This window comes from Brassica napus, chromosome A9, assembly GCF_020379485.1.
Source record: "Brassica napus cultivar Da-Ae chromosome A9, Da-Ae, whole genome shotgun sequence".
Lineage (NCBI taxonomy): Eukaryota > Viridiplantae > Streptophyta > Magnoliopsida > Brassicales > Brassicaceae > Brassica > Brassica napus.
Genome location: NC_063442.1, coordinates 40,010,254 through 40,030,148, shown reverse-complemented (window position 1 = coordinate 40,030,148; position 19,895 = coordinate 40,010,254). Strand labels below are relative to the sequence as shown.

The following is a 19,895-nucleotide window of genomic DNA, read 5'->3' as shown; positions in this document are numbered from 1 at the left end:
GGGTTTCGGAGGAGAATGTTTGTCTTAGTTCTACCTGAGCCTTTTTGTTGTGTTGTTTGAGTGGTAGTGGAGATACAGAGGCATTTTTTGTTGTTGATGTTCCTCTGTAATGTTGTATATGTTTAAATTTTCAATGATCAATGAAAATTCAGTGAAAAAAAAAAAACAGATCGACTTTATACGATTAGATGTTATATAAATTTTAAACAGAACGCATTGAGTTTTTCGAGTCGTCCCTGACCTTCGACGACGTACTGTACTTTGACAAGAAATAAATATAATTATTAAAAGAAATGGCGAATTGACCAAGTCTGGATTAAGCTTAAAACTGTTAATAATATTTTAGCGGCGGTCAAAGTCAGCGAAGATGTGTTAGAGGCTATATAAATACACACCAGCTTGCTTGCTTCATTCTCTCTCTAAAGATAACTTAAAATTAAAATCATTTCATTTCTTCTTCAACTGGCATCTTCAATCTTTCACAAGGTATCCCATTCCCATCGATCTCTCTGTTGACTTGACCCTTCTTTCTATACATACTAGTTACTACAAACGTTTGCATGCACATTTATTTGAAGATTAATCTGGTAGTAGGATCTTTCACCAAAACCTTTTTAATAAATTTCTTTGTTGGAAACATATATATCTATATATAATAGGATGGTGAGATTTTGAAACTGATGAAGTTACAAAAAAAAAAGATTTTGAAACTGATCAACATCACAGTCGATCTGATTAGTTTTTTCTCATGTTTGACTTACATGTGTGTGCTAATTAAACCAACTCATGGAAGATGGATTGTCAATCCTGTCTTTTTAGAAACATAATTAAGAGGAAGAAGAAAACCATCAATCATTTTCTGTGATGTGCACCATATCAAAAGCGTTGACTCCGTTCTTTGTATGATATGGGGGTCTCTCCTGTTTATATGGATCTGACAAGTTTTTTTTCCTGTTTTGGTTATTGTATGACAGGATCCTTTTTTAACTTAAAGAGATCTTCCAGAGTTGTTGTGAGATGGAATTGGTGTCTGGGAAAGTAATTCAAGGTTGCTCCAACGCAGGCAATCCTTTCCATGAGTGTACTGCTATTTGTTTAGATAAATTAAACTCCGTGGATCATGTCTACAAGAAGGAGAAGAAGCTTTTTGGTATGCAAAACTGTTTTTTCTTTCTTTCTTTCTGTATTCTGTTTATTGACTGGGTCAAAGTTGCCATCAAGACTTTCTGATGAGACTTTGTTTTATTTTTGTCAAGGGTTTGGTAAGAGAACTCCAAGTAGGGACACTCCTCCAGACAGCCCGGCTCGTGGAAGCAGATCGCCTCTGCCCAGCTTTTTCGCCGCCAAAAAGAAGGTTGAGTCAAACAGTCCATCTTCCACTGATCACACCAATAATAACTTCTTCAGCCGCCTTTCCCCGCTACATGGACTACCATCCCAACTCAAGAACGAGGCTGCAACCAGTGTGGACTCGCTCCCCATGTCTCCTACTCTGGCTGGATATTTAGGAGGAGACTATTTTGCAAGAAAGGTAAGGGCCATTCTTCTTATCAAAAAAAAAGAAGCTAAGCAATCTCTTTGAGACTCTCACTCATATATGTAAGTTTGTTTTCGGACTGATCAGCGTGGTGGTGAGGATGATGATTTGTACTCTCCAAGGCCTTTTGGAATTCGTCCTAAGACGCCTGAACACCCTCTTAGGACGCCTCAGCATAGGCCCCGTACACCCCAACACGTCCCTGATACTAGGCCGTGGGCGAACCAAGAGGATCCAATTTCTCTAGAAACTAGGCCAAAGACGCCCATACATGAGTCTTCTGCAATAGGACGGAGGCCCCAAACACCAGAAACTAGGAAGCAGACTGCACAACATAGGGGGAGGTCGACTGAGTTCATGGCAAGATCCCCCGGGCCAAGGTCCAAGACCCCAGAGCCTCAACCTACCTACTATGAACCATCCTCAAGGAGTCCAAAAACGCGGTCCAAGACGCCAGAACCCAGTACTAGGGTTCCACAAACTCAGCCCATATCCCACAGATCTCTTGACAGTGCTGAAACTAGGCCTAGGACGCTGGAACACCAGACCAGGACCGTAGAAACAAGGCCAAGAATACATGAAAGTAGACCAAAGACTGCAGTCCATAGAGGAAGATCACCTCATCACAGAGAGACGATCTCACAAAATCAACATAGTTCCTTTGAGATGGGTCAAAGATCACCTCAGAACCACATTTATCTTGGGAGCAAAGATGACTCGGAGAACGATGATGACTCAGTTCTACTCTATCCAGAACTTATTTTGTCACCTCAAGAAAGGCCACCCGTTACGGTACTGCTCTCTACCCTCTACCCTCACATCTTCATTTTTTTTTTTAATACTAGGAGGTTCAGAGCCGAAGCCAATAATCACATATTCATATTTTTTGTTCGGTTTCTTACCTCAGGCTAGTCGCAAGGGATATGAAACTCCTACCAAACAAGAAGAACGTTTCGATCAACTTGATGAGCCCGCAAGCTCAGATGACGATAAATTTTCATTTGTGGATGATGATGATCACGACGATAAGCAAGACAAGGAGCCTCCAGAGCTCCCAGATGAATCACAGAGCTTCAGTCTCTCAGAAATCTCCCGCATGAAAGGAATAATAACAATAAAGAAGAGTGACGAGATCCAGTCCATTGTATCTGACTCTATTGTTTCTGTGGGAGACTACAGAGTCCGAGCGAGCGTCTCGGCCACTCTTTACCAAATCCTCAACAAGCACGGCGACATTGCATCCGGTTCTAAACTACATTCGCTTCCCACGCGATCCTACTACCTCGAGATGCTTGCCTCCGTTGTTTTCGAACTCCAGACGACGCCCTTGAGGCATCTCAAGGAGTCCCGCGTGGTGGAAATGCTAGCGATTGTTAGAGACGTTGAGTCGGTGAAAATCAAGGCGGGTTGGCTCACGCCCGTCCTGGAGGAAATAGTCGAGGCGGTGAAGCACTACGACCAGCACGAGAGGAGCAGAGTGGAGAGAGAGGTGTGGGAAGGGGAAGTGTTGCTTGTGAGACAAGAAATGGAGAGAGAGGGGAAGGAGCTGAAGGAGAAGGAGAAGAAACTGAAGGAGTGGAGAGAGAGAACGACGGAGATGGCTGGGAAGTTGGGTAGTCTTGATATGAGACGAGCGCGTCTTGACAAGAGCTTGGCGCTTTTGAGTTCCAAGGTGGACAAGTTTCAGGGTAAATATGTTCTCTTGTGACCAAACAGTTACTTCTTGTTCATTTGGCGTTGCGTATGCATCCGATTATTCTTTTGTTCATCACGTGTGAGTGACAAGACAAAGCCTAGCTAGCCGCAAAATAAGCATTTGTGATTATCTGTTTTTGGCTTTTCGTTAGAGTGTAATTATGTATATGTGATTATCTGTTTTCTACACGTCCTGTTCTACGTATATTTATCTCTTTTCAACAGCTTATGAGATAAATGAAACGCAGAAAAACTAATAAAACCATAATGCCTTAATTAAACGAAAAAATATGTTCGTGGAATGATTCCTTTAATAAATTATTAGATTTATTGATTTGATTAGATAATTAATTATAAACTAGATTTTGACCCGCGCTTAGAAAGCGCGGGTTTTTTTCCGGCAAAAATAAAAGTTTAAATTGATTATTATTTTGTGTTCATATAATTTTTTTAAGATTAAAGTCACCATGATTTATATTGATGTGATCAAGCATCTGCGTTTTTGAAATTTGGTTGAAATGTTTTTAAAAATGATGTTTGTTTGTCTAATAATATAGGAATTATGAAGTGTAAATATATATGTTTATATTGGAAAGATTGTTGCACACAACTATATATATATTAACTATCAAAATTTAAAAATATAAAAGCAAATATATAAAAGAGATTTAATTTGTAGTTATTATAAAGCTATATTTTTTTTCTATATATAGTCAATATGTAAATTATTGTTGAAAATTAAACTATAACATTGTCATATATACATGGTATGTTTTTTTTTATTTCACATGTCCTATTAGAAACATACCATATATAGGTATGTTTATTTATACTGCTGGTACGTACGATTTTATATATACCTTTTATCAAAACATGCGATATTATAAGGACTAAAAGCCTGTTAACTAACATTGAGTAATATATAGTAATAAAAGAAATAATAGGTAGACCAATATACTATTAGTTAAATAAAAGGGTCCAGTAAACTTGTTTAAGTAGATTTCTCAAAACTGCTTTCCTTTTAATAGAATAGACTGGATTTTGATCTGTGCAACCGCACAGTTGTTTGTTTTCACTTTTTTATACATAAATTATTGTTTTAGAACATAAGTGGTATATATTTTTAATGTTAATCATATACTTAAATATTTATATAACTATTTCAAATACAATAATTTTATAATTTACATGTTATAATTAATTAATTGTTTAAACCTTATGTATTTGCCATTTCTTATTATATATTTATCTTATTGTATTTGCATTTAGTTATTAAGCAAATTAATATATTCATGAGAAAATATATTTAAAAAATATTTTGTATTTAATTTAGGCTAAATTCTGACCCGTATTTCAAAACTGGATTTCTTTTTACCAATATTTTTATGCTTATTCATTTTAGATAATTTATTATTGTATATATAAAAGTGTAAGATATGTTAATTTTTAGACATGTATTATATAGTTTGTTAATTTTAAACCGTTCTATCATCATATTATATTTTAAATAAATAGTTTATATTTATGAAAATAAAATTTATAAATTTATCAATTGAATATAATTTTATCATATTAATTTTAGTATAATAATTATATTTTAACATGATCATGACTATAAAAGTAGATAAAATATGATATAATTTATTTATTTTCATTTCTAAACGATAACTTAAAATACATTAAGTTATTGTTTATATATTTTTACATAGATTTATTAGAATTTTTAAAATATAATATATAAATATATATTATATTTAAAATGAAAATATATTTAAAGATTTTATATTATTAACTTTAAAGAAATACATGTTAATTTTTATACATGTATTATATAGTTTGATAATGTTAACTCATCTTACCAACATATTAGATTTTATTTTTGAACGTAAATATTTTATAATTACGAAAATAAAATATATAAATATATAAATTTAATACAATTTTATTATATTTAGCTCAATATAATAATTTTATTTAGCTTAATATAATAATTTTAATTTAATATGATTGATTATGATTATATAATAAATAAAATATTATAATTTTTTTCATTTTTCATTTTATATAACTGAATATATTAATGTATAATAATATTTTAAACTAATTTCGAAATTAGTAAAAATGTTTAAATATAATTTCGAAAATGAAGATCTTGTAAAAATCTTTTCAAACAGATTTGTTAGACTTTTAAAATAAATATATTTATATTTAAAATGAAAAGATATCAAAAGATATTATGATTAAAATATTTTAAAAACTATTTATTATTAGTCTGGATTAAAATGTAGTATGAATTTCTATGAATAAGTCCATTAGGTCCATTTTTAAAAAAAAATCACACATGAATCAAGGTTGTGACTTCTGTTTTAATATATAAGATTAATAATAAGGTGGCTAAAATATTTAAAATATATTTTAAAAATAAAATAATTCTTATATATATTGTCTTGTTATCTAAAAAGAATAGCTACAATCATTTGAAAGCTAAGAAATAGAAAGATATATAGTTACATATTAATCAAGTAATGAATTTTGTATATTCGAAAATGAAGTATACTGTGATTTCAAAATCATATTTATTTATTATCCGTGGTATGACACTCGTAATGAATTGTTGTATTTATTTATTAGATTAAATAATTATTTTGAATTGATATAATACAACTTGACCTAAAAATAAATATACTTATGTATTATAAATAAAAAGATAACTACTCTATATATTGTGTTATTAGTGTGTTATATTATCAAAATTTATTATTAAGAAAATCTAATCAAAGCCAAGAATCTGATCTTGTATCCAACTTTATAGCAATTAGGTTAGGTAGGATTTTAAAAAAAAATCTTGGAACTTTGATTTTTAATATATAGATAGAGATACTTCATAAACAAAAAGAAACAAAGAAATAGGAAGATGAATAGGGTCGATGGAGAAAGGGAGGAGTGGAGAAGAGAAGTAAATGGTTTGTTCTGGATAGAGCGTTTGTTTCTCTTTCTGGTTTTCGTATTTCCCACATACGTCTGTGGCCTCATCGTCCCTCTCATTCTCTCCACTACTCTTTTGGCTTTACCCTTCTTCTTATTCTTCAACCCTAATCTCTCTTCCGTTGGACCCTCTGTAAGTTCATATATATATTCTCTATTTTTTGTATCACTTGTTGTGGCACAGTTAACATGTTGATCTGTTTGATTAGGGTATTGGTGGATTCTGGTTATTTCTATTGGACCGCACCACGTTTTACTTAGGCCTCGAGTATTCCAAACTGTTGGTTGGAGGCTTTGAGCTCACCTTCCTTTGGCGTCTCACCCTTTCCCTCTCCCTCGTGATCCATTCCATCTACATCGCTGACTACTTCCTTAGATCTCATCAAGCCGTACTACCTCCTCCTCAATCTCGCAATGTTGAGACTCCGATTTTCTCCGGTGATTATATGTTACTAATATACACATGAACAAAACCCTACTATTGTTTTTAATTTCTTATATGCTAATGTATGCCTTGATTAACTTAAGATGAAGGTGACTTCCACAAGGAAGTGGAGAAGGTGAATGTTTTAGTAGAAAACGGGAAGAAGATGATGACATCTATGGAGCACATGGTTCACTCAGGTCTTGAAACTCTTAGAAGAGAGTGGAGAGAGTTTCGTGATGATGGGAAGAAGGAGATGAACATACAAGTGGATATCGTGGAGCATATGATCTGCTCAAAGCTTGAAACTCTGAAAGACAACATGCGCCTCAATGTTGATGAGATCTGGACTGGTCTCCTAGATGACCTGAGATCTATAGTCGCCGAGGACATCACAGCTTTGAGACAAGATTCTGTCACCGACCAACTCGACAAGATCTACCTTGCCATCCAAGAAACCGCCAAAGAAGCGAAGACTACAGGTGACAAGGCCCAAGAGACCTACCTTGCCATGCAAGAAACCGCCAAAGAAGCGAAGACTACAGGCGACAAGGCCCAAGAGTCCTACCTTGCCATGCAAGAAACCTACAAAGAAGCGAAGACTACAGCCGACAATGCCCAAGAGACCTACCTTGCCATCCAAGAAACTTACAAAGAAGCGAATACTACAGCCGACAAAGCCCTTGAGACCTACCTTATCTTCCAAGAAGGCCAAAACAAGAGACGGATGATAAGGGGGGAGGATGTAGAGGGGTTTGTTGAGCTGAGGGAGCAAGTGCTGCGAATGTCGGTGGAAGCGGAGAACGCAGCGGAGGAGCAGTCTCGTGTAACAGGAGAGTTGGTGGATGCTCGGATTCAGCAATGGGAGGAGGACAATGCCGACTATCTTGCCTCCCTTCCGTTCTTGTATTGCAATCAGCATAATTAATATTATATGATTTGATTTCATTGTCTCTTTCCTTTCTTGGTTTTTATGGAGCTTGTTGGTTAAGTTTTAGTAACTAAAATAATTTAATTATTGCTTCTGATAATATTTTTGATATACTCTTATCTCAATTAAATCTTATAATATTAAATCCCGAGTGGATATAAGATTAAGTATGCAGTTCGATCTTTTGGAATCAGTGTTAAAACTCTGTAATTGTTTTTTGATTTGGCTGTAATTGTAAAAATTCTATAAGAAAGAGAAGAAGAAAAAAAAATGTGATGCTGCTAGTATTCTTACCAATTTGAACTAGTATTTAGTTTTTAGGGGATGATTGGTAAGTGCTCTGGATGCTTTAGAATGCTCTTATTAAAAAAAAATTATACAAAGCAATCATGATGTAGTTTTAAAAAATGAATCTACAGCCAATAATTTAGAAAAATAAATATATTAGCTTTAGAAATCAAGTTTTCTACAACATTTATTTAGTGATTTGGATATCTTTAGAAATAAGTTTACAGCTAAAAAATTCACAACTTAATTTCTAAAGCAAAAAATAAAGTTACAAATCAGGCCTTAATTAGTTTTTGGTTTTAGATTTTAAATTTTGGCCTTGGATAGCATTAACATACTCGGCTTTGAGCTCACTTGTAGATGTAGCAAACTTGTCTGGCGCATTCTGTGTAAGAAATGTGATGATGCTATTATACTAAATTGCGGTTCTTGCGAACTGAACAATTAAAAAGACTAAAAACAGTTATTGCGCTTTTCAGTCTCATTCTTCTTCTTGTAACAGAAGTGTTGTCTTGGTTTAAACAGCCGAATTTCCAAAAGCCACAAGGCGGACCCATTGAGCTTGACCTTCTCTGTTTCCACTGTCCACGTGGGATAGTGGCCGGTATAGAAAAGAGATGTTAAAATAGTAAACCGAAGGAATAGGAAAGTGTCGGCAAAGCCATATTGGTTTCTCTTATTAACGATGTGCAGTAGTGGCCAGATGCGTTCAACTCTACGTAGGACCACATAACCAACAGCTAAGAGCGGAACACGTCATGTGATTATCCATAGACATGCTCCTTGGCCCACAAACGCGGGCCCAAATTCAGATGCTTACTGCTCAAATCTATGTCACGTTTTAGTCCAAGCCCTTCAATTTCAAAAACATTTCGAAAAACTGCCACATAATAGTTTTTTTTGTTTCTTTCCCTTTCATATCTTTTCGTGACCAGAAAAGGAGAACACATGTATATTTATTACAATACGTTAAAAGCCATAAGATTGGCGAATTAATAAACTTGGATGTAAAGTGATTGGTGGTGAGCGGATATTTTTTTTTAAAAAGAAAACTATAAGTACGATAGAAAAGAATGAGATTTTGTTAAATTAGACTAGTAGTAGTAGTATAAAACCAAAAACAAAAAGAAAAACGAAAGAGATTTGATTTGAGATTTCCCCAAAGAGACGAGCGATGATGATTCGAAGAACCTAAATAAACAATTTAATTGCTGATAATTATAATTAAAAGAAGAAGCAAGGAATAAAAATAAAAATACTAAAATAATAAACAAGAGAGAGAGAGCGTAGTGTTGAGCACACACACACACATTACTTGCCTCCTCCGCTTCTCGACGATACTCTGCCGACATCTGTTAAAATAAACACGTCTTCTTCTTCTTCTTCAAAATCATGCATCTCAGCCGCCGCTCTACCGATTAGATCGGACGGACGGAGGAAGGAATAAATTGTTTTTGTTTTTTTTGTTTTAATCTCGGATCTGAAACGAAAATCGATGGGGTTCTTCAGCACAATTCTAGGGTTATGCGGATTTGGGATAGGGATATCGATGGGACTCGTCATCGGATACTTCCTCTTCGTCTACCTCCAGCCCAACGACGTCAAGGTTCGCTCGCTTTCGATTCAATCCTTCTTCTTCTTCTTCTTAACACACACTTGTTGAATTGTATTGTAGGATCCTCAAATCCAATCGATAGCAGACCAAGACCCCAAATCCATGCTCCGTATGCTTCCCGAGATCCCCCTCTGGGTCAAGAACCCCGACTTCGACCGCGTACGTCATTCAATCATCATTCCTTTTCTGATCCTCTCAATGATTGATGTTCTCTCCTCCTCCCTTTTAGGTTGACTGGATTAACAAATTCCTCGAGTACATGTGGCCTTACCTCGACAAGGCCATCTGCAAGACCGCCAGGAACATTGCCAAGCCCATCATCGAGGAGCAGATTCCCAAGTACAAGATCGACTCTGTTGATTTCGAGACTCTCACTCTCGGCTCCTTGCCTCCTACTTTCCAAGGGATGAAGGTTTACCTCACCGACGAGAAGGAGCTGATTATGGAGCCTTGCTTGAAATGGGCTGCTAATCCTAACGTCTTGGTCGCTATCAAAGCTTTCGGCCTCAAGGCTACCGTTCAGGTCCTTGATCTGCAGGTTTTTGCACAGCCTCGTATCACTCTCAAGCCATTGGTTCCGAGCTTTCCTTGTTTTGCCAGTATCTATGTCTCTCTTATGGAAAAGGTTTGACCTTTTTCTTTATATAGTTAGTAGTTAGTAGTAGTAGTCAGAACTTTGGTTGAGCTATTGTCTTTTGTCTTGGTTCTGTGGCAGCCACATGTTGATTTTGGGCTGAAGCTTGGTGGAGCTGATCTTATGTCTATCCCTGGCCTCTACAGATTTGTCCAGGTATTCTTATCTTTCTCTTGCATTCATTCACTTGTGGAGATGATTTTGATCATCATAGTAATCCATCAGGATTTGGAGATCAGTCTTACGTTTATGTTTGGATCGAATTTTCATTTGCTGATCCGTTTAATTGTTTCAGGAGCAAATCAAGGATCAAGTTGCGAACATGTATCTCTGGCCTAAGACCCTTGTAGTTCCGATCCTTGACCCTGCCAAGTATGTATATATGCCATTCTGCCTTCTTTTTTCCTTCTAAATTATGATCAGTCCATGTCTTAAAAATTTGATTGATGCTTAGCAAATCTTAATTTATAAAAATGTAATGTACAGAGCGTTTAGAAGGCCGGTTGGAATCGTCCATGTGAAGGTCGTGAGGGCTGTTGGGCTGAGGAAGAAAGATATGATGGGTGGGGCAGACCCATACGTGAAGATCAAGCTCTCTGAAGACAAGATTCCGTCTAAGAAGACCACTGTCAAACACAAGAATTTGAACCCTGAATGGAACGAGGAACACAAATTCTCAGTCAGAGATCCCCAGACTCAGGTCCTCGAGTTCAGTGTGTATGACTGGGAACAGGTAAACAAGCTATCCTCAGTAGAATAATGTATCTATCTATCTGTCTGCTAATATTTTGTATTTCCCGATGATGCAGGTTGGAAAGCACGATAAGATGGGTATGAATGTATTACCGCTGAAAGAAATGGTGCCTAACGAACACAAAAGCTTCACTTTGGAACTGCGCAAGACTATGGAGGGGGCTGAAGAAGGAGTGCAGCCTGACAAGGATAGGGGGAAGCTGGAGGTTGAGCTCTTGTATAAGCCATTCACAGAGGAAGAAATGCCAAAGGGCTTCGAAGAATCGCAATCAGTGCAGAAGGCTCCAGAAGGCACACCGGCTGGTGGAGGAGTGCTTGCGGTGATAGTGCATTCGGCTGAAGACGTTGAAGGCAAGCACCATACCAACCCTTACGTGCGTATCTATTTCAAAGGAGAGGAGAGGAAAACCAAGCACGTGAAGAAGAACAGAGACCCGAGGTGGGAGGAGGAGTTCACCTTCATGCTCGAGGAGCCTCCGGTGCGCGAGAAGCTCCACGTGGAAGTACTGAGCACCTCTTCAAGGATAGGTCTCTTGCATCCCAAGGTAACATAACACAATAATCAAAACTCGCAGTAAGGTGGTGGCTCTTCTTCTAAAACTAAATAAGTGGATTGTGTTTTGATGGGCAGGAAACACTGGGGTACGTGGACATTCCGGTGGTGGACGTGGTGAACAACAAAAGGATGAACCAAAAGTTTCACCTTATCGATTCCAAGAACGGAAAGATCCAAATCGAGCTTGAGTGGCGAACCACCTCTTAGATTTCGATTCGAGAAGAGAGGAGAGAATTGGTTTGATTTTATAAAACTCTTTTGTGTTAAGTTGTTGTTGTACAATATGGGCCTTTAACTCTTAAAACCAGACATCAGATTTGCAAAGCCCTTTTTTTTATTTACATGTTTGCATCTTTCGTCTCTTCTATGCTATTCGGTAGCGCGACTCTACTGCTCATTATTTCCCCCCTAACCGGTTTACAAAAGCCAAAAAAAGAATCCATGACACAAAGACAGTCTTTAAGTTTATTATGTTGCTAGACGTCACTTTCCTGTGCGAATCTATTATAAATTTAAGAGAAACAACAAATAAAAGAAAATACTAATATTTGTAGGCTGGTCGAGAAACGACACATCATATTGTGCCACCTAATAAATATTAACAAAATTAAAGAAAAATTAATTGCAACAAATAATAATTTAGATAAAGAAAAAAAAGCAACCGTACGACAGTTTCTTCAAACCCATTACACTACCCAGGATCACAATTGTGTACTTTTTCATATTCTTATATCTATCAAAAACAAAATGTGAAAGGATGCTCCTTCTTTAGGAACAGAACAAGAAGAGATCAAAACTTAACCTTTCTTTGATTGAGATAGACTGATTGAGGCTATTAGGCTTGCTTCCTCTACGTGTTAGTAACTTAGTATCTCCTTTGAATTTCTTTAGTAGCAAAATACAAGGTATTTGTTGTCTTCTATAATGCTTCTTTTTGTTCTGTTTGTGTTTTCTTAACTATATCCATTTACTAGGGGTTGGCCCGCCCTACGGGCAGGTGAGTTTACACTAAAACTATTTTATATTAAAATATATTTTAATTTTATAAAATATTTAGAAATTTAATTTATATTGAAAATAATAAATAATGGAAATGTAATGGTTTATGTTTTTCTTATTTGATTTCTATTTCAATTTGACATCGAAGAAAATCTAAAATAAGAATAACTAATATTTTTATAGTGTTGTTAATTATTTTTCATATTGATTTGGCTTTCATGTGTGTTTTCTTTACGTAAAGTTGGTAAGATATTTAGTGTACTTAATTTTCTAGTATTGCCATGTTTGTTTGATTGTGATATGTGTTACAATTCTTTCCGGTGATTGTAGATGTTCTGTTTTAGTTTTATATAGTGTTTGTTTTATTGGAGTTTGATGCTTTCAAGCCGGTTGGCCCGAGGAGGCTTCTTCACCATGGCGTTATGTGTAGGTACGTCTAACAGCAAGCTCTGCTTCACTTTGGTAGGGTGCGTGGAGATGAGTATGTTCTCAAGTTAGGCTGATAGTTTCTTAAGAGTCAAGGAAAGAGTTAAGAGGCGAAGAGGAAAAATAGTAACCGTTACGTAGTTATAACCTGAAAACTTAAAGTCTTAGCTATTGTTGGTTATTTACTGATTAAATATTAAAATTTAAAAGTATGTATGCGTCGTTAATGTGGGGTCGTATGTGTTTTATGTAATATTAATGTTCAGACAGAGTATAATAAGAACAATTCGAAACACTCAATTCCCACTCTAAACATGGTGAAAAGAGTCATAATCTCATTATTGGGTGTAAATTTCTAAAAGTGTATTCATATTTTTAAGTCCACATGCTACTTGTTATTTATTTGTACTACTTAGCTCTTCCTGTTATTGGAATTACTTCGTTGCAATGCGGGTAAAAGTTGTGAAAGATTTTACTTGTCTCATTTTTTTCCCTTTGGGTTAAATAACCACACTATAATTTAGTTCACTGTTAGTTGCAATTAACTTAATGTTATTAGTTTTTTTTGTAAAGGAAACGTTGGAATGCCGTCAGATGCTGAAAACATAACTGAAAGTCTTAGACGTTTCATGGCAGCTGATGGTTCAGGTTAGAAAAGTTATTCTGCATCTACCTATTATTTTTTTTTTGGAATAAATGTTATTAGATTAAATTTCAGAATACAATTAGTAATCTTTTTGTTTTTACTGTATTAGTTTTTATTTTGTATTAGTTTTATTTGATTTTTGTACGTTGACTCTATTATATATGCTGTATACTTTAAATTTTTTGATAATCTTTTATTACAAAACAAAATAGTGAACTTTCTAATATATTTTGGTTTTATTTGAAATTGCTCTTATATATAATCTATAATGTACGTAAGCAATGTTATATATATGTGGTTTGGGTTGAGTGTAACGTGTAAGTGGAATAGATTTTTTGTTAAAGAAAACCTTAAACATCAACATATCGTAATATATATCCCAAATCATGTCTCTAGTTCCGCAAATAAATTCTCAGAAAGGTGGTTAACAATGTAGATGAGCAATCGATCATACTCAAGAGTGGGCTTGCAAAGATAAACTTTATACTTCAAAAGATATGGAACATCTTCATATTTTATAGTTGGTTCTCTCCTTATATTCCTTGAGACCCAAACTCGTAAATGCTCTCACTTCTTTTATAACTTGGATCTTTGCAGCTGTAACTTCTCCAGCTTCACATTAGACACGTGCTTCTCCTCCATTTCCTCTGCTTTTCGGGTTCATGCCTCTTGTTTTGCTCTTTCCCTCATGTCTTGAAACGAAATCATTTGTCGTTTTGAAATCCTTAGGGTCCCCAACACCTACCGTCTATAAAACAAAAGTTATACATTCAAGCTATAACACGTAAATCATGACAGCTGCTTATAAGGGTGCTAAGATGTAGATTCACCACCGATGGATTTAAAGATGAGCCTTGCTCGTGATTTCTGAAAAGTTCTTGAGGTATCGGATTCAACGATTATGTTATCTTGACGAAGGCAGTTGAATCGTTGAAGCTTTTACCTTTGTGTTGAAGAGGAGCATACCGGCGCACATGGTCTCACCAGCTTTCCTAGCGTTGCGAGCCTCCCAAATCTCAGGATACACACTTCAGCGGTAGAGCTAACGGCCGAAATTCAAATCACCGAGTAGCAGACTGGATTTTGCCATTCTAATCGCTGAGAGATTTTAAACGAAACTGAATAAATCAAATGAACTGATGAATTTTGCTTTTTTTGAAAGACAAACTGATAATTCATCATGGCAATCATTTTGTTTTACTAAGACCATCAATGAATGAGATAGTAGCGGATTATGGCGATAATTTATAGTAGCGGATTAACAGAGTTGAATGAATGAGATAATTCATTGAATGTGAGATCATGATTGTTAATAACGATGCATGAATCGAGTCAACAGCCGTAACGGTGCCTCGTAGAAGCACACCAATCGACAAAAAAACAATGACGAATTCAAATAGTCTGTGATCAAAGTAAAGAGTACCCCCGGTAAACACTGATCTTCATTGACGGAAGGGATACCAGCTGCTGCTTGTCGGTGGCGCCTGTGTCAATCTTTAGTCTCACACGTTTTGGGGAAGACACCACCGGATTGGGCCAGAGTCAATCTACAAATAAAGCCCAATATTAAAAACCGGATTAGCACAAAATTCTAAATGAAAAAGATAGGAAATAAATAGCCCAGCCTTATAATAATGTTTCATCAAACTCGATGGAGAGCGATTCAAAGCTTTAGAAGATGCCACGTGTCGGCGAATGCCCCCTCTCTCCGTGCTGACGTGGCGCAAGGAGGTGAGAGCATACCATACTTTATTATATAAGAAGATATGTATAATTATTTTACTATGTTTTCTAATAAACGTGTCAATAAAGTATTTGCTCTACTTTCATGGTTTAGTTATGTACTTATGTCTGCTGTAAGTTTATCATTTATGTCATGTAGATTTAAAAGGTATAGTAGCATATATTAAACGATAAAGATCACCTATTATCTATTACAAGCTATTTTCTTTTATTGTTTTCCTTAGATTTATAATATTAGTATTGTTTGTAAATGGAGATATTGTATGAATTACTAAATGTAATTTAGCCAAAGAACATAAATTGCAGGTCAAAAATTAGAAAATATATTGAAAACAGAAAATAACATAAATAAGTAAAACAAGAAAGCCTCAAACTAATATTTATATCATACAAGCTTATTAAGATAAATGTAAAAATATTTAAACAAATCTAACTTCATTTTATATAGCATCTTTGTGGTTAATTAATGATAAATGTGCTAATATTTTCTTATATATATATATGCATATCCTTCTAATAAATCAAAGTTAAATAATACATGTTAGTTTAGCTATATATAATTATAATGTGGTTTAATTTATAATCAAAAATATTCCCATGCATAGTAGCCTGGGCTCAATACTAGTTGGTAGTAAATCACAGCAATTATAGATATGCACTACTTTTTTTTGGGTAAGTTTTGTGTCAGTGTTAATTGTTATACTTGACCAAAAAGAAGAAAACGTAAAACATTCTTGTTTATGGTGCTTGGATTTATTTTCACAATCCATAGGTTACCTTTTAAGTTTTAACTGACCATGAAGTTTTTCAAAAAGTAAAGCTGTAAAATATAATATATAATCATATGATGTTTCTGTAAGAAACAAACGAATAAGGCTGTTTTATTTCAAGTGCTTGTTGTTTAATCATCTCCGAAAATTGTCTGGTAAAAAAGAGGACAAAAGTAACCTTGAAAATGATTGTGGTTGATGACAAACAATGGGAATCTAAATTATGAAGGAGCAACATATGTTGTTCTGTGCTAAAAAGCGTGGCACAGGAGGCAATATTAACATCTATGGGCTCACAAAATTTGATTAAAAAGGAGCTTCTGGTTTGACCAGGTCTAATCAGTTTCAGACCAAAGAGAACAACACGTATATAAAGTAATAAAGTCTCGCTCATATTTACTCCCAAGATAATAAACTATTTTCTTTTTTTTTTCTTTCTTTTTTCTAATTAACTATTTTCTTCTGTCTATAAACAAAAAATTCTACATAAGTACCAGCTTAGGAAGAAATGTACTAGTATGGTTAAAGAAAATTATATTTAGGAGTTATTAGAGGGCTTTTCTCTCTCAAATAAAACTGGAAAATTTAATCATAACTTGCAGATCTGTCCCATTTAATCCGCCGCAATGCAGGTGTGGTTTGATCGATTTGAAAAATTTAAGTTACGAATATGAATTAATTTTATTTTATGTGGAACATGTGTATGTCAGTCAGATTATAATTAAGTGTATCTGCCAATCCGCAATTACCGATTTAAGAAAGTTGCTTAAGATTAATTTTAACATATGAAGTACCAAATACATAAAATCAGGGCTGAGGCAATTATTCGATGACGTCCTCTATTGAACTGTCCAAAATTTACAGAAGTGGAATTTGGTCTGATACCGAGCCACATTCCAAGCAGCAACCTCCTGGCTCACGTGACGATGGGACAATTTTTCAGTTCAGTCTTCTTTTTTTGCCAATTTCGTCGTAAGACCTATATGATCTGAAATTTTTTAGACTTATGTATCTGTTGCAACCACCGTTACACTATTGCCGTTTCTCGATAGGACACTATAACCGTTAAGAGATAATATATAAGACCGGACTCGAACCAAAGAGAAAAAGAATGAGCTATCTCACAACACTGACGGAAAGCCGGCATCAGAGAGTCAAATAGGTTAAACTACCACTGTTTTTAAAAGAGATGTGAAAATCATTAAATCTGTAAAATATAATTATTGTGAAAAATCTATATAATTTTTTCCCAAACTATAACGACCAAACATAAATCAAATTTACCGACTTTATTTTTACATTGTGATATACTAGATTCTACATTTTTGTCCCAAACTATAACGATGAAACATAAAACAAATTCACCTACTTTATTACATTGTGATATACTAGACTTTATTATTTTACAAATTTTGAGAATAAATATTACATTTAGCTTACGAATTTTTTTACATTACGTGTTTTTAGCTTATGTGAATTTCCACCATCACTTGTTTAATATGGCTTCTGGACTCTTTCTCAAATAAAAATATGTTTTCTGGACTAACTTTATAAATATTTGGTTATCCACTACTATATATAATTTGATGGGTAATGTCACTTGATCTTAAGCCCCTTGTTTTCTGGTGGTGTGGTCACACCAATAGACATGAGATTGTTTAAAAATGAAGTGGTTGTATCACTGTATGATCAGTTGAACTGGATCTGAAGTCATACAATTTTTTTCTCTTTTCTTTTCCTAACTCATTTCCAGTTTTCAATGCATCGCTTTATTTTTCTGATTTCTGATGGTTTAAATCTTGGAGAATCTTCAACCAAAAAAAGGCTTTATATTTTTTTTTTGATGTGTTCATTTTATTAAAAAAAGAAATAAATGATATATGAAAACATCACAAATAAAATCACTAGATAATAAATAATATTACCAGGTTGTTTTGAAAATTCTAATATATCTTTAATATATGTGTAAATTCATATAAAATAATATATAAAATAAATTAATATATTAAATCCGCCGATTATATGTTATGGTCGGACTCTCATTCATAATAGCGACCTAGTTATTATTTGTATAAAATATTATTTATTTGTTATTTTTATTATAATGTTCTATTCCGTAAAAATAGTTTCTTTTATAATTTGATAATATGCAGAAAACAATTGAGTTTTATTCCTTTTTCGTTATTGAATAATTTTGAAATAATACTAATTAAGCTCAAATATTTGTGATGTGTGCTATATATAAACCAAAAGAAATAGTACTAGTTCATGGAGAAAGCAAAAATGATTTAAAATTGAGAATAATAGTAAGAAAGAGCACAAAGTTCAGAGAGGGGAATGGGCATGTGATAAAAGCAAGCTTTCCTCTTATTATAAAAGCGACCACGCTTTGTTTCCTAGCGATGAGTGATTCGCTCCCCTTTCCTCACTTTGTTTCGATCCTCTAATAGTCTAATCTATTTATCTTATACCTAAGAGAAACTATAATGCATTTATCTACGCTTCTTATTTCTTGCCACCCTAGTACACTAACATAACTGGGATGGGGGATTATATTTTCTGCGATGATAAATTGTGAAGTATCAACCGAAAACAAAATGTTAATAACATTTTCAACTCAACCAGAAGCAAACTTTTACATTTCACCTCTATTTATTTCTCTAAAATAAAAATTATTACTTTTCTTCTATTTATAAAAAATAGCATTTTATATATTTTATTCTACGTTTAGATATTGCTATTTTAGAAAAATAAATTATAAAATCTATTTATTTTAAAGGTAAAATTAACAAAATACATTGAATAATCTTGTCCTGCGTTGTTCATTACGCTTTGTAAAATATTGTGTGTGCTTGTTACTAAGTTTTTTTTTTGTGTCTGGTTCCAAGCTTAATACACTCACGCACAAAGAGGAGTCGCATCTTTGAGTGTTATCTATTACTATTATTTGTTTCCATGTTTTTTTTTCTTTTTTAGCATGAAACCAAATTTTTAAGTTTTACATTTTGTTAAAAACTCTTTGTAAAATTTGTTGTTTATTTTTCGAAATGATATTTACATATTTAGCAAAAAAATAATAATAAAAATTACTCAACCTAACTTCTCTTAATTGTAGGCGACACACTTTTAAGTTCCTTCATTCTTCTTCGAAAGGTGCAGACATTCATTCGTCTACTTTATTCATTAGATACGGTACAAAGTAAATAGATTTACTTGCATGAAATAAAGTTTGATGTCATTATTTACAGGCTTACAGCTGTTGCCTGTAAGTCTTGTAGTGCAGAATGAGTATCCCTATTAAAATCATCAAAGGGCCGGGGTAGAGAACCATAAAATCTTGATCAATAAATACAAGTACATAACTCTATAAGCATCATCGAGCTATACAAACTTTGTTCGAATCATGGAAGAATATTAATGTACTATTTTGCAGATGTTTCTTTTAATGTTTTGTCTTTTTACAATTATTTTCAGAAAAGAGAAAAAGAAAAAAAAAATTCATATCGCATCATTGATAATCATGCTAGGGAGCATCTATATATAAAAGGATAGTATTTTTAAGATATCGCATCTTAACTCATAGCCAAATGAAAATGTATATTTTGGTTATTTTATTTTAGTGTGAAATATAGAGAAAATTTTTGTGTACCATTAGAGATGGTATTAGAGAATATTTGAATTAACGGATAGCATACAAATAGTGAACAAACCATTTGCTCGAGAAAATAAATCCCTCTCATGCGAGCAAAACATCATTAATGACTCGCTGCTAAACCTGTGTGATCACGCTAGTTTATATACTCTCTTATAATTAATTCGCCTAAAAAACACATTTTCTATTTCCGGGCTACTCAAATTATATTGTACTATTTTCTCCCATATAAAATTAGTGA

The 19,895-nt window shown here is 34.1% G+C and overlaps 3 protein-coding genes across 3 annotated transcripts; all 3 read left to right on the top strand.

The window, feature by feature from the left end:
• Positions 1–402: 402 nt before the first annotated feature.
• Positions 403–3,447, top strand: LOC106368801 (mediator of DNA damage checkpoint protein 1). The gene is made up of 5 exons (XM_013808850.3): positions 403–486; positions 975–1,150; positions 1,257–1,531; positions 1,625–2,329; positions 2,445–3,447. The coding sequence occupies exons 2-5, from the start codon at positions 1,018–1,020 to the stop codon at positions 3,243–3,245; spliced, it is 1,914 nt and encodes a 637-aa protein (XP_013664304.2). The 5' UTR covers positions 403–486; positions 975–1,017; the 3' UTR covers positions 3,246–3,447.
• Positions 3,448–6,038: 2,591 nt separating this feature from the next.
• LOC106365229 lies at positions 6,039–7,685 on the top strand. Its single transcript, XM_022691857.2, has 3 exons — positions 6,039–6,350; positions 6,427–6,655; positions 6,746–7,685. The coding sequence occupies exons 1-3, from the start codon at positions 6,147–6,149 to the stop codon at positions 7,567–7,569; spliced, it is 1,257 nt and encodes a 418-aa protein (XP_022547578.2). The 5' UTR covers positions 6,039–6,146; the 3' UTR covers positions 7,570–7,685.
• A 1,169-nt stretch (positions 7,686–8,854) lies between these two features.
• Positions 8,855–11,771, top strand: LOC106429454 (synaptotagmin-1). Its single transcript, XM_013870199.3, has 8 exons — positions 8,855–9,466; positions 9,536–9,634; positions 9,705–10,100; positions 10,191–10,265; positions 10,405–10,481; positions 10,596–10,842; positions 10,919–11,407; positions 11,494–11,771. The coding sequence occupies exons 1-8, from the start codon at positions 9,356–9,358 to the stop codon at positions 11,623–11,625; spliced, it is 1,626 nt and encodes a 541-aa protein (XP_013725653.1). The 5' UTR covers positions 8,855–9,355; the 3' UTR covers positions 11,626–11,771.
• Positions 11,772–19,895: the final 8,124 nt, after the last annotated feature.

Coding starts and splice junctions, on each gene's coding strand:
- LOC106368801 (XM_013808850.3), top strand. CDS start 1,018: ATGGAATTGGTGTCTGGGAAAGTAATTCAAGGTTGCTCCAACGCAGGC. Junction 1,532..1,624: donor GAGACTATTTTGCAAGAAAG/GTAAGGGCCATT, acceptor CGGACTGATCAG/CGTGGTGGTGAGGATGATGA. Junction 2,330..2,444: donor AAGAAAGGCCACCCGTTACG/GTACTGCTCTCT, acceptor TTCTTACCTCAG/GCTAGTCGCAAGGGATATGA.
- LOC106365229 (XM_022691857.2), top strand. CDS start 6,147: ATGAATAGGGTCGATGGAGAAAGGGAGGAGTGGAGAAGAGAAGTAAAT. Junction 6,351..6,426: donor TCTCTTCCGTTGGACCCTCT/GTAAGTTCATAT, acceptor CTGTTTGATTAG/GGTATTGGTGGATTCTGGTT. Junction 6,656..6,745: donor TGAGACTCCGATTTTCTCCG/GTGATTATATGT, acceptor GATTAACTTAAG/ATGAAGGTGACTTCCACAAG.
- LOC106429454 (XM_013870199.3), top strand. CDS start 9,356: ATGGGGTTCTTCAGCACAATTCTAGGGTTATGCGGATTTGGGATAGGG. Junction 10,101..10,190: donor ATGTCTCTCTTATGGAAAAG/GTTTGACCTTTT, acceptor GTTCTGTGGCAG/CCACATGTTGATTTTGGGCT. Junction 10,843..10,918: donor GTGTGTATGACTGGGAACAG/GTAAACAAGCTA, acceptor CCGATGATGCAG/GTTGGAAAGCACGATAAGAT.